The sequence below is a fragment of the Jaculus jaculus genome, chromosome 1 (assembly GCF_020740685.1).
Source record: "Jaculus jaculus isolate mJacJac1 chromosome 1, mJacJac1.mat.Y.cur, whole genome shotgun sequence".
Classification (NCBI taxonomy): Eukaryota; Metazoa; Chordata; class Mammalia; order Rodentia; family Dipodidae; genus Jaculus; species Jaculus jaculus.
Window position 1 is genome coordinate 37707413 of NC_059102.1, and position 12742 is coordinate 37720154.

The 12742-nt window shown below is 37.5% G+C and overlaps 1 protein-coding gene across 1 annotated transcript in view; it reads right to left on the reverse strand.

Moving 5' to 3' along the window:
- The window catches only part of R3hcc1l (R3H domain and coiled-coil containing 1 like), a 97315-nt gene that overhangs the window by 17831 nt on the left and 66742 nt on the right, over positions 1 to 12742 (reverse strand). Inside the window, exon 3 of the mRNA XM_004669891.2 lies at positions 2098 to 2273. Coding sequence (XP_004669948.2) covers positions 2098 to 2273 — 176 coding nt within the window. The remainder of the gene's footprint in view (positions 1 to 2097; positions 2274 to 12742) is intronic.

The following is a 12742-nucleotide window of genomic DNA, read 5'->3' on the forward strand; positions in this document are numbered from 1 at the left end:
ATATCCTAGAGGTGGAAGAGACAGTAATATAAGCAATCTTTAAAGAGACAATTTCTAGCATACTCCAAAACCAACAAAAAACATTAATTCATTCATATAGCCTAAATATTATGAAGCAAGATAAATTCAAAGAAATCTATACGGTCCACATCAAAGTGAAATGAAGAATACCAGTGAGAAAGAGAAATTTGTAAGAGCAGCAAAAGACAAAATATAGATTATAATCAGAAGTGACCAGTACGAGATTGTCAGCTGGCTTCTCGAGACGGAAAGCCAGAAGACAACAGAATTATCTTCAGTGAGAAAAATAACTGCCTATCTAGAATTAGATACACTCAACAAAAATGTCTTTTAAGAATGAAGCTTTGGAGCTGAAGGGATGGCTTAGTGGCTAAGGTATTTGCCTGCAAAGCCAAAGGACCCAGGTTTGATTCCCCAGGACCCACATATGCCAGATGCACAAGGGGGTGCATGCCTCTGGAGTTCATTTGCAGTGGCTGGAGGCCCTGGCATGCCCATATTCCCCTCTCTCTCCCCCTCCCTTTTTCTGTTGAATAAATAAATAAATAAAAATATTTTTTACAAAAGAATGAAGCTTTTGAGTTTTGAAATTTGTATTTAAGTTAGAGTTAAGAGTCAGCAGAGGCTAGGAAGCTAGAAAGGGGCTATGTGGGGAGGGAAAAGAAGGATTTAAGGGGGAAGTGGTAGACAACAGAATATAAATGATATGAAAGTACAAAGACAGAGTACTGAGGGTGAAACGGATTAAGTGGGAATGGGGTGGAGACTGAGAGGAAGAGATGGGGTAGGGTAACTAAAACTCAAGATGCTATGAAAAGCCACATGGAAACCTATTTCTTTTTTAACTTATTCAAAAATAAAATTAAAGAAAATGAATTTGAGCAGAAATACCTGCATGGATGGATAAAAAAAATGCTGCTTCCAGCAACCACAGATTATTAAAAGGGAAATCTTGGTAGACAAGGGACTAACTGGGAAGAAGGGGTTTGTTGGAATGGGATGGGGGGTGGTAGACAGGAACAGATAATGGGAGGGGATTGTGTTAGATACATTATATACATTTATAAAATTGTCATAAAAATTTGAAAACAAATTATGTTTAAGGGCTGTGTGGTAGAACGTTTATATAGCACATATAAAGACCCTAAATTTTATTCCCAGTATGGCAAAAAAAATTATAATAGTTATAATGATAAGAAAAAAGAATGAAGCTGGTATAAAGCCATTTTTTAAAACCCTGCATTTGTCACCAGCAGACGGTTAGTAAATTGAACAATAAAAATACATGCCATATAGGAAGAAAATGAATCATAATCAGAAGAACATGTAAACTGTAGGTGAGAGTAGAAAACAGATCCAAAAGACTTCATAGTATTCAAAAGGTAGGACTAAAAAGTTAATTTAGCAACTAATAGGTTAATTTTATCTTTTAAACTTTCTAGAAGAGGGCTAGAGAGATGGCTTAGTGAGTAAGGTCCTTGCCTGCAAAGCCAAAGGACCCAGGCTTGCTTCTTTAGTACCCATGTAAAGCCAGATGCTCAAGGTGGCACATTTATCTGGAGCTCATTTGCAGTGGCTAGAGACCCTGGTATGCCCAATCACTTTCTATCTGCCCATCCCAAATAAATAAGTTTTTTTTATAATTTTGTAGACGAAATTATAGGAGGGAGAATGAGAAAATCAATCCAAATGAAAACTTAAAAGCACAAAATAACAACGACAATTAAACACAAACTGATAGCAGGCAAATATAAAATATATCCTTGAATATGAATCCAAAGATATCAATAATAACAATAAATATAAATGGGTAATGAAGACAGATTTAGTAGTTAACACAAATGGTAGTCTTCTTAAATAATAGCAAGGGGTATAGAAAGACTATTTTGGCACTTTTAAGAAACTTAGAAAAGTAGTTTGATATACAAGATTTCTAATGACTCTGGACAAGACAAATGTACTTGATACTAAGGTCATCAATTGGGTATATGAAAACAAGACATGACTTGTCAAAAAATATATTAAGAAGATCCCATCCCACCTTCCCTAGCATTGTAACCACTTGTGAATACTTACTGGTAACTGCAGAAAACCCGTAGAAGGTCTTCCGTACGAAATTCTTGGGGGAAGTCATAAATTTCAATGACATGTGGGAATTCACATTCACTGAGGTCAGGATCAGGAACATCACGGTTGTAATAATCAAATCGAGGTTCCTGGATGCTTTCTCTATTCTTCATATTCCCTGATAGCTAGGGAGGAAGAAACACTTAAGTGCCTGTTAACCTGACATCAAGGCACTATAAAATACTATCACACATATCAACAATCCTGCTCCCTGTCTCCATGTTCCCAATCAATAAATTTTGGCATTATGTCTGTATTAATGCTGTCCATGGGTACAGTAATGGGTACTTATCACCTAGTCTATATTATACATATGGAATATGAGAAATTATAATCCTAAATATATAAGCACCGAACACAGGGCACACAACTTCATAAAACAGATGATACTAGACATGATGTCACAGATAAACCCCAACACAGCTACAAGAGGTGACTTCAATGCATCACTCTCTATGATAAATCAATAAGATAAAAAATAGAGAGATACTGAAGTTAAATGACATCATAGAGCAAATGAACCTAAATTATAGAACATTCTACCCCAAACTATAGAATACACATTCTTCTCAGCAGTTCATGGAACTTACTCTAAAACAGACCATGTAATATGACACAAAGTCTTACAAAATTTAGAAAAATAAATTGAAATAACTCCTTGCATATTATCCAGGCAAAATATAATAAAGCTAAATGTTAACAAGAAAAACTACAGAAAAGACACAAACTCCTGGAGATGAAACAACACACTATTGAATAATAAATGGGTCACTGAAAAAAAACTCAAAAAGTTCCTAGATTTGAATGAAAATGAAACTACAACATACTCAAACCAACCAGATATAGTCAAGGTGGTCCGAAGAGTGAAGCTGATAGCTCTAAAGGCTTGCATTAAAAATAAATAAATAAAGGGGCTGGAGAGATGGCTTAGAGGTTAAGGCATTTGCCTGCAAAGCCAAAGGATCCCAATTTGATTCTCCAGGACCCACATAAGCCAGATGCACATGGGAGTGCACGCATCTGGAGTTCATTTGCAGTGGCTGGAGGCCCTGGCACACCCATTCTCTCCCTATCTCTCTCCCTCCCTCTTTCTCTCTCTCAAATAAATAAATTAAATAAACAAATAAGAGACCTCAAATAAATAACTTAATGATATACCTGAAGACCTTGGAAAAACAAGAGCTAACCTCTCAAAACTTGATGGGAAGAAATAATTAAATCAGGCCAGAAATTAATGAAACAGAAGAGAAAACAATACAAAGAATCAATGAAACAAGGAATTGGTTGTTTGAAAAATAAACACGATAGATAAACCACTACCCAAAATAACGAAAACGACCCAAATTAATAAAATTGGAGGTAAAAAGGGAGATATTACAATAGATACTAACAAAATTTTAAAAATAAAACATAAGATCAGACTTTAAATATCTATACTTCAAGGCTGGGCATGGTGGGCACACCTTTAATCTCAGCACTTGGGAGACATGAGTTCAAAGTCAGCCTGGGGCTACAAAATGAGCTCCAGGTCAGTTTGGGCTACAGTGAGACCCTACCTTGAAAGAAAAAAAAAAAAGAAAAAGATAAACTAAATGAAAAAAAATTCTATACTCGGGCTAGAGAGATGGTTTAGTGGATAAAGTACTTGCCTGCAAAGCCTAAGGATCCAGGTTCGATGCCCCAGTACCCTTATAAGCCAGAAGCACAAGGTGGTGCATGCATCTGGATTTCATTTGTAGTGGCTAGAGGCCCTGGCATGCCCATTCTCTCTATCTACCTCTTTCTCTCTCTAATAAATATTTTAAGAAAATCTATACTCTGTCAAATTTGGTAATGTGAAGGAGATGGGTTAATTTCTAGATGAACACTACCAAAATTAAAACAAGATCAATAGTTTAAATAGCTGTACAACAAGTAACAAGACTGAAGCAGTTAACAAAAAAAATCTCCAAACTGAACAATGCTCAGGTCCAGATGGATTTGCAGCAGAATTCTACGAGAATTCTAAACAACTAAAACCAATACTTCTCCAACTATTCCATAAACTAAAAAGGGAAGGAATACTTCAAAACTTTCTATTAATCTAGTATCAGTACTCTGATAACAAAACCAGATAAATAGCTCCCCAAAAATTATAGACCACCTCCCTGAAAAATACAAACATAAAAATTCTCAATAAAAACCTTACAAACCAAATTCAAGAACACATAAAAAAGATCATACATCATGATGAAGTGGGCTTCAATTCACAAATGCAAGGACGATTCAACATAAGTAAATCAATAAATGTTAATATAGCACATAAGCAGACTTAAGGACAGAAATCACATAATTTCAATTGACTCAGAGAAAAACCTTTGACAAAAATCAAACAATCCCTCATGATAAAATTTCTAGAGAGGCACTTGCCTGCAAAGCCTAACAACCCAGGTTCGATTGTAAAGCCAGATGCACAAAGTGGCACATGCATCTGGAGTTTATTTGCAGTGGTTAGATACCCTGGCATGCCCATTCTCTCCTCTCTGCTTGCAAATAAATAAATAAATGAATGAAAATTTTTCTTTAAAAAATTCTAGAGAAGCCAAGCGTGGTGGTGCACACCTTTAATCCCAACATTCGGGAGGTAGAGATAGGAGGATCACCAAGAGTTTGAGGCCACCCTGAGAATACATAGTGAATTCCAGGTTAGCCTGAGCTACAGTGAGACCCTACCTCGGAAAACCAAAAAAAAAAAAAAAAAAAAATTCCAGAAAAGCCAGGAATGAAGAGAGAACATGTATCAGCAAAATAAAAGCTATAGGTGACAAACCTAGAAGCCAACATTATGCAAAATGTGGAGGAAAAAAAACATTCTCTTGCCTGGAGAGATGGTTTAGCGGTTAAGCGCTTGCCTGTGAAGCCTAAGGACCCCGGTTCGAGGCTTGGTTCCCCAGGTCCCACGTTAGCCAGATGCATAAGAGGGCGCACACGTCTGGAGTTCGTTTGCAGAGGCTGGAAGCCCTGGCGCGCCCATTCTCTCTCCCTCCCTCTGTCTTTCTCTCTGTGTCTGTCGCTCAAATAAAAAAAAAAAAAATTCTCACTATGATCAGGAATTAGATAAGGGTGTCTACTCTCTCCATTCAACATAATTGTTTTTATTATTATTATTATTTATTAGAGAGAGAGAGAGAGAATGGGTGTGCCAGGGCTTCCAGCCACTGCAAACGAACTCCAGATGCATGTGCCACCTTGTGCATCTGGCTTACATGGGTCCTAGGGAACTGAACTGAGGACCTTTGGCTTTGCAGGCAAGTGCCTTAACCACTAAGCCAACTCTCCAGCCCCTCAACATAATTCTTGACCTTAGCTAAAGCAATAAAGCAAGAAGAGATTATAAACAGGACACAAAAAGGAAAGGATGAAGCATCCTTGTTTGTAGACAATATGATTCTAAAGTACCTGAAAGACTCCACACCAGAAAACTCCTAAAGCTGATAAAACTTTTAGCAAAGTGGCAGGATACAAAATTAACATACAAGATCAATAGCTGTCTTTTTTAAAAAAATATTTTATTTATTTATTTATTTGAGAGACAGAGAAAGAAAGAGAGAGAGAGAGAATGAGAATAGGCATGCCAGGGCCTCCAGCCACTGCAAGCAAACTCCAGAAGCATGTGCAACCATATGCATGTAGTTGACATGGGTACTAGGGAATTGAACCTGAGTCCTTAGGTTTTGCAGGCAAGCATCTTAACTGCTAAGCCAACTCTCCAGCCCCCAATAGCTTTCTTATATATAAATAACAAATATATGGAGAAAGAAATCATAAAACTAAGGAAACAATTCCATTCACAATAGCCTAAAAAAAATAAAATAAAATCCTTGAAATTAACATAACCAAGGTAGTGAAAAACCTCTACAATGAAAATTTCAAAATGCAGGAGAAATTGAAGAAGACACAAGAAGATGGAAAGCCTCCCATTCTCATGAATTGGAAGAATCAATATTGTGAAAATGGCCATCTTACTTTCAAGAGCATCTATAAGTTCAATTTAATCTCAATCAAAATTCTAGCATCATTCTTCACAAAAACATAAAAAACAATCCTAAAATTCATATAGAAGCACAAAAGACACAGATAGCCAAAGCAATATCAAGGAAAAAAAAAAACTGCTGGAGTTATCACCATACCTAATTTCAAGTTCATACTATGAAGCCACAGTAATAAAAACAGCATTGTACTGGCACAAAATGATACATAGCTCAATGGAGTAAAACAGGAGCCATGCTATTACTGACATCTGAGTTTTGACAAAATGCCAAAAATACACATTGAGAAGAAATAGCAGCTTTAGTATGTGAAGCTGGGGAATTTAGATATCCATATACAGAAGAATGAAACTAAACCCTTAACTCTTACCCTGCACAAAAATCAACTCCAAAGTTGGGCGTGGTGGCGCACGCCTTTAATCCCAGCACTCGGGAGGCAGAGGTAGGAGGATGGCTATGAGTTTGAGGCCACCCTGAAATTACATAGTAAATTCCAGGTCAGCTTGGACTAAAGCGAGACTCTATCGCAAAAAAAAAACAAAACAAAACAAACAAAAAAACCCCAAAAAATTCAACTCCAAATGGATCAAAGACCTTATTGTAATACTTGAAACTATGAAAGCACTAAACTATGAAAGTATAGGCCTCTACATGTAGAATAAGTGTGTCTGTAGAAGCCAGGAAGCTGCCAAAGGAAAAAGCAGGGGCACACTACAAAATAGAGTGCACTTAGGGATCTTTTGAATAGGTTTCTATTTGCACAGGAAATAAGGACAACTAACAAACATGAAGTTAAAAACACTGTACAGCACAAGAAATGACCAACCAAGTGAAGAGGCGGCCTAAAAAATGGGAGAAAATCTTTGTCAAATATCTATCTGAAAGAGGACTAATATCTAGAATATCTAAAGCACACTCAAAAAGCTAAACAGCCCAAAATGAACAATCAAAGCAAAAAGTAGGCTATGGAACTAAACAAAGTTCTCAAAAGAAGAAATACAAATGGCTAATAAATATAATATATTCATAAAAAATGGCATGTTAAAAAGAAAAGGTTTTCCAACCTGTCCCCCAAAATACTAAAAATAAATAATTTTTTGTTTTGTTTTGTTTTGTTTTTCGAGGTAGGGTCTCACTTTGGGTCAGGCTGACCTGGAATTGACTATGAAAAGTCTCAGGGTGGCCTCGAACTCAGTGATCCTCCCACCTCTGCCTCCTGAATACTGGGATTAAAGGCATGTGCCCAGCATAAATGACTTTTTAAAATAAATGTTCATCATCTTTAGCCTTCAGGTAAATACATATTAAAGCCACCATGTGCTTTCATCTCACTTCAGTCAAAATCACTGAAAAAAAATGTCCACAGGTAAGGATGTGGGTAAAGATAAATCCTTATTCACTATCAGTATGGAGGTTCAGAAAAAAAATAAAAATAGTACTACCACATGACCTAGCTATATCACTCCTGGGCATATATCCTAAGGTCTCAACACTATTTCAGAGATACTTGCTCAGCCATCTCTATTCACAATAGCTAGGAAATGGAACCAGCCTAGATAGATACCCACCTGCTAGTTAATGGATTATGAAGATGTGTTACATATGCACAATGGAGTTTTATTCAGCTATAACAAAATGCAATTATGAAATTTGTAGGAAAATAGAACTGGAAAAGATCACACTGAGTGAGGTAACCCATACAGAAACACAAATGCCACGTGCTTTTTCTCATATATGGATCCTATCTTTGAATTTCTAGATTAGTAGGTATAAGGCAGAATGAGTTTCTATAAGGCCCGAAAACTAGAAAACAGCCACAGGGTTATGAGGGGTAGTAGAACACATGGGAGATACAAGTAGAGGAGGTAATAGTGGGAGGGAAAGGTTAAGCAGGAATAGGGGTGGGGAGATGAGGGATGAATTAGGGTAGTAGGAAGATGAACAAAAACGGAGGACATGTGAATAAACCATATGGAAACCTACTACTTGGTAAGCCAACTTAAAATCTATCTATATATTTTTAAAGTGTTTAAATGAAGGTCCCCTTCATGGGAAGAAATGGCTCCATGTCACCTTTTTTTTAAAATTAGGAAAAGAGCTTACAAAGAAATCAGTTAAGATAAATATAAGTATCTTAAGTAATTATACTCAAAATCCCTACCATGAGAGCTACCTAAGGCTAGTGAAGGAATTCATGGGTACTATCAGCACTGCAGTAGTTTAAAGATATGGCTCCAAAGACTCAGGCTTGAGTTTTGAGTCTCCAGTGGGTGAAGCCCTAATAGGAAAGGAAGAGGTGTCTCTGGGTATGTTTGGGGGCTGATCTGAATTCCAGCCCAAATGTGTAGAGAGCAGTTTGGGCTCTGGCTGCTCGTGCTTCCTGGTGGTGCTGGCTGCCGGCAGCATTTCTCTGCTTGGATTTATGAAAGTAAGCCAGCGTCCTCCACTATAAACCTGAAATAAACCCCTTCCTTGTTTAGTTGTAGACAACTAAAACATTTATCTTAAGGGCCATATGTTCTCAGGCTATATTTACTACAATCAACATGAAATAGTCATACTATTAGATATTATGTTTTTCTTCTTATGGCTAAGAAATGTTTAATAGAACAACAAAGAAGATGAGAAGTTTAGAATTTGATTCATTCTGATGTATCTATTCCAGAGCAAGGGAAAGCTTGAAAATGACTTCAGAGTAAATAATTTTTTGAGTTATCAATCACACAAGTTTGATGATGATTTTTTACTAGTGATATTACACTGCTGCTTATACAGTATAAATGAAACCTAAATATTCTTTCATACATTCAACTTGCTTCCAGAAACCATTCAACTAAATTAAGTACTCAGAAGTGAAGGTATTAAGATGGCAGCCTAGGAGTCTGACCTTAAAATAGATCTATAAAATAGTACACTTGCTTATGACATAATTGCCCATGTCTATTTACAGAAGGCGGGGGAGGAAGGGAAAGATAAGGAAAAAAAGGGGGCTAGAGAGATGATTCAGCAGTTAAGGAGCTTGCGCAAAGCCTAATGATCAGAGTTCAATTCCCCAGTACCCATGTAAAGCCAGATGTACAAAGTGATGCACGGATCTGCAGTTCATTAGCAGTGGCTAAAGATCCTGAGCACCCGTTCTCTACGTCTGTGTCTCTTCTATCACTCTCTGCTTGCAAACAAATAAATACTTGGAAAAAAAAAAAAAAGAACAATCTGATATGGCTCCAAGGAAAGGAGCTCTGAGGGCAGAGCTGTGACTTAGAGAGAGTGCCTGCTGAGGCCCTTGAGGGTGGATCCTCTGGCCTTAAAGGATTATCCAAGGATTACAGCCTAGAGAATGAAGACAAAGAAAAAAAAAGATGGCATTGCTCACAAGACTTTTTTTTTTTTCTTGCAATTTTTTGTTGTTGTTCTGTTTTTGTAAGACAGGGTCTCATGTATTCCAGGCTGGCCTTGAGTTGCTAAGTAGCTGGGGATGGCCTTGAACTGATACTCCTGCCTCCATCAACTAAGTGCTGATATTACAGGAATGCTTCAGCAGGTCTAACTTTTATCTGCTTTTTTGTTGTTATTGTTGCTGTTGTTGTTTAATTCCTTACTAAGACATAAAAGGAAAACTAAAGTGTTTTTCCTATGGACAAAAAATTAAAATATGCTACACTATTTTGGAATAAAATTATATCTCTTTCAGATGGGCTGTCATGATTCTGATTACTATATACAGATGGAGTATTATGTCACAGACTAAAGGAGATTCCTATAATTACAAATCACACTAGTGACAAAGTCTGAATAATATATACTTATATTCCACTGACAGCTAGTTTAATACTCTGTTCATAATGTAGTGAAATAGCCTTAAGCAGAATAAAAACAATGTCTACAACAATGTGCAGGATAACTAATCCTCTCTTATTAGGATCTATGGAATCAAGTTGTTAAAAAGAAAGAAATGAAAATTACCAATGACAAAGTTGAAAAAAACAACACAGGATTGATGATTTCTGTATACAACATAGACTACAGATTAACTTCTAAAAACATTGCTTTGACCAAATATCTTTAATGCTCAAAGCCAAGCATGGTGGTGCATGCCTTTAACCCTAGAACTCAGGTGGCAGAAGTAGAAGGATTGATTGCAGTGAGTTTGAGACCACCTTGAGACTGCCTAGTAAATTCAGGTCAGCCTGGACTAGATCAAGACACTCCCTCAAAAAACAAACAAAAAAAACTTAAAAAATAAATTTTTTTATTGCCTTCTATAATTGCAAACAATATCCCATGATAATTCCCTCCCTCCCCCCTCCCGTTTTCCCCTTTGAAACTCCACTTGCCATTATATCCCTTCTCCCCCTCAATCAGTCTCTCTTCTATTTTGATGTCATGATCTTTTCCTTCTACTATGATGGTCTTGTTTAGGTAGTGTCAGGCAGTGTGAGGTAATAGATATCCAGGCCATCTTGTGTCTGGAGGAGCACATTGTAAGGAGTTCTACCCTTCTTTGGCTCTGACATTCTTTCTGCCACCTCTTCCACAATGGACCCTGAGCCTTGGAAGGTGTGATAGAGATACTCTGTCACTTCTTCTCTGCACAATGGTACCTTGAGTCATCCCAAGGTCATTGTCATATGAAAAGAAGCTTCTCTAGCCAAAAGTGAGAGTAGCATTAATATATGGGTGTAAACATTAAAAGAAGAAGTGCTTACTGGGCAGTTTGGTGAGCATAGTTATTTAGCCAGACACCAGCAGACGTTACACTCTTGGACTCATGACTACCCCTGTTGTAGGTTTTCAGTATCAGGGATATATTTCCTCCTATGGGGTGGGCCTCCAGTCAAATTAGAGGGCGGTTGGTTTCCCCCATAACAGACATGCCACTATTGCACCCACTGACTCATTTGGCCACACTGGCCAAATATAAGGCTTGCAGTGTCCACCACTGAGTACCTTCACTGGTGATTTCTCTCTCACCCATTAAACTGCATGCAATGCAGCTTTTTACCAGCCTTCTGTCAGCTGGTCTACATGGAGGAGGTTTTCAGCTCAGCTCCAACAATATTTCTCAATGACCTTGCAGCCCAAGTATGTGTAGTCTTCAGCAATAGGGTCTTACCATCTATTCCTGGTGGGAAACCAAAGGCCTTGACAATGGCCTGTAAAGTTTTGGGGACCTCCCTGGCCAACAACTCACTGGAAGGTAATCCATCACTGGCACTAAAACTTTTCTAGTAACAATCTATGGTTCCTGAGTGTTCCATTGTCCAAAAAAGTAGATAGGTTTCCATATGACTTATTTATAGCCTCTTAGATTTTGATTAGCCTTCCCTCCACATTTCCTTTACTTAACTTCTTCCCCTGACCTCATTTAGGCTTTTCACCCCCATTAATCTGTTCTTCTACTTATGTATATATACAATACCATCCTATTAAGTAACCCCCTCTCTTTCTATTCCCTTTATATCTCCTTTCTAGCTTACTGGCCACTGCTACTGAGTTTTCTTCCTACTCACACAGAAGTCCAATAATCTGTAGTTAGGATCCACATGTGAGACAGAACATGTGATGTTTGGCTTTCTGGGCCTGGATTACCTCACTATGTATAATCCTTTTCAGATACATCCATTTTACTACAAATTTTAGAACTTCATTTTTCTATACCGCTGAGTAGAAATCTATTGTGTAAATGTGCCAAATCTCATTATCCACTCATCAGGTGAGGGACATCTAGGCTGGTTCCATTTCTGAGCTATTGTGAAAAGAGCAGCAAAAACATGGTTAAGTAAGTATTTCTAAGGTAGTGAGACTAGTCCTTAGGATATATGCCCAGGAGTGCTATAGCTGGGTCATATGGTAGATCTACTTTTAGCTGTCTCAGGAACCTCCACACTGATTTCCACAATGGCTGGACCAGATTGCATTCCCACCAACAATGAAGAAGGGTTCCTCTTTTTCCGCATCCTCACCAGCATTTATGATCATTTGTTTTCATGATGGTAGCCAATCTGACAGGAGTGACATGGACTCTCAATGTAGTTTATTCTGCATTTCCCTGATAACAAGGGATGTAGAACATTTTTTTAGATGTTTATATGCCATCGGTACTTCTTCTTTTGCAAACTCTCTATTTAGTTCCATAGCCCATTCTTTAATTGGGTTGTTTGATTTCTTATTTAATTTTTTGAGTTATATCCTAGATATTAATCCTCTATCAGACATATAGCTGGCAAAGATTTTCTCCCATTCTTCAGGTTGCTTCTTTGCTCTACTCACAGTATCCTTTGCCATAACAAAAACTCTGTAATTTCATGAGGTCCCAGCAGTTCATCTGTGGTTTTATTTCTTGAGAAATTGGGGTTATATTCAGAAAGTCTTTGCCAAGACCAATATGCTGAAGGGTTTCCCCTACTTTTTCCTCTAGCAGCTTCAGAGTTTCAGGTCTGATATTAAGGTCTTTGATCCATTCACACTTAATTCTTATACATGGAGAGAGATATGGATGTATTTTCATCCTTCTGTAGATATGTATCCAGTTTTCCCAGCACCACTGGCTGAAGAGGCTATCTTTT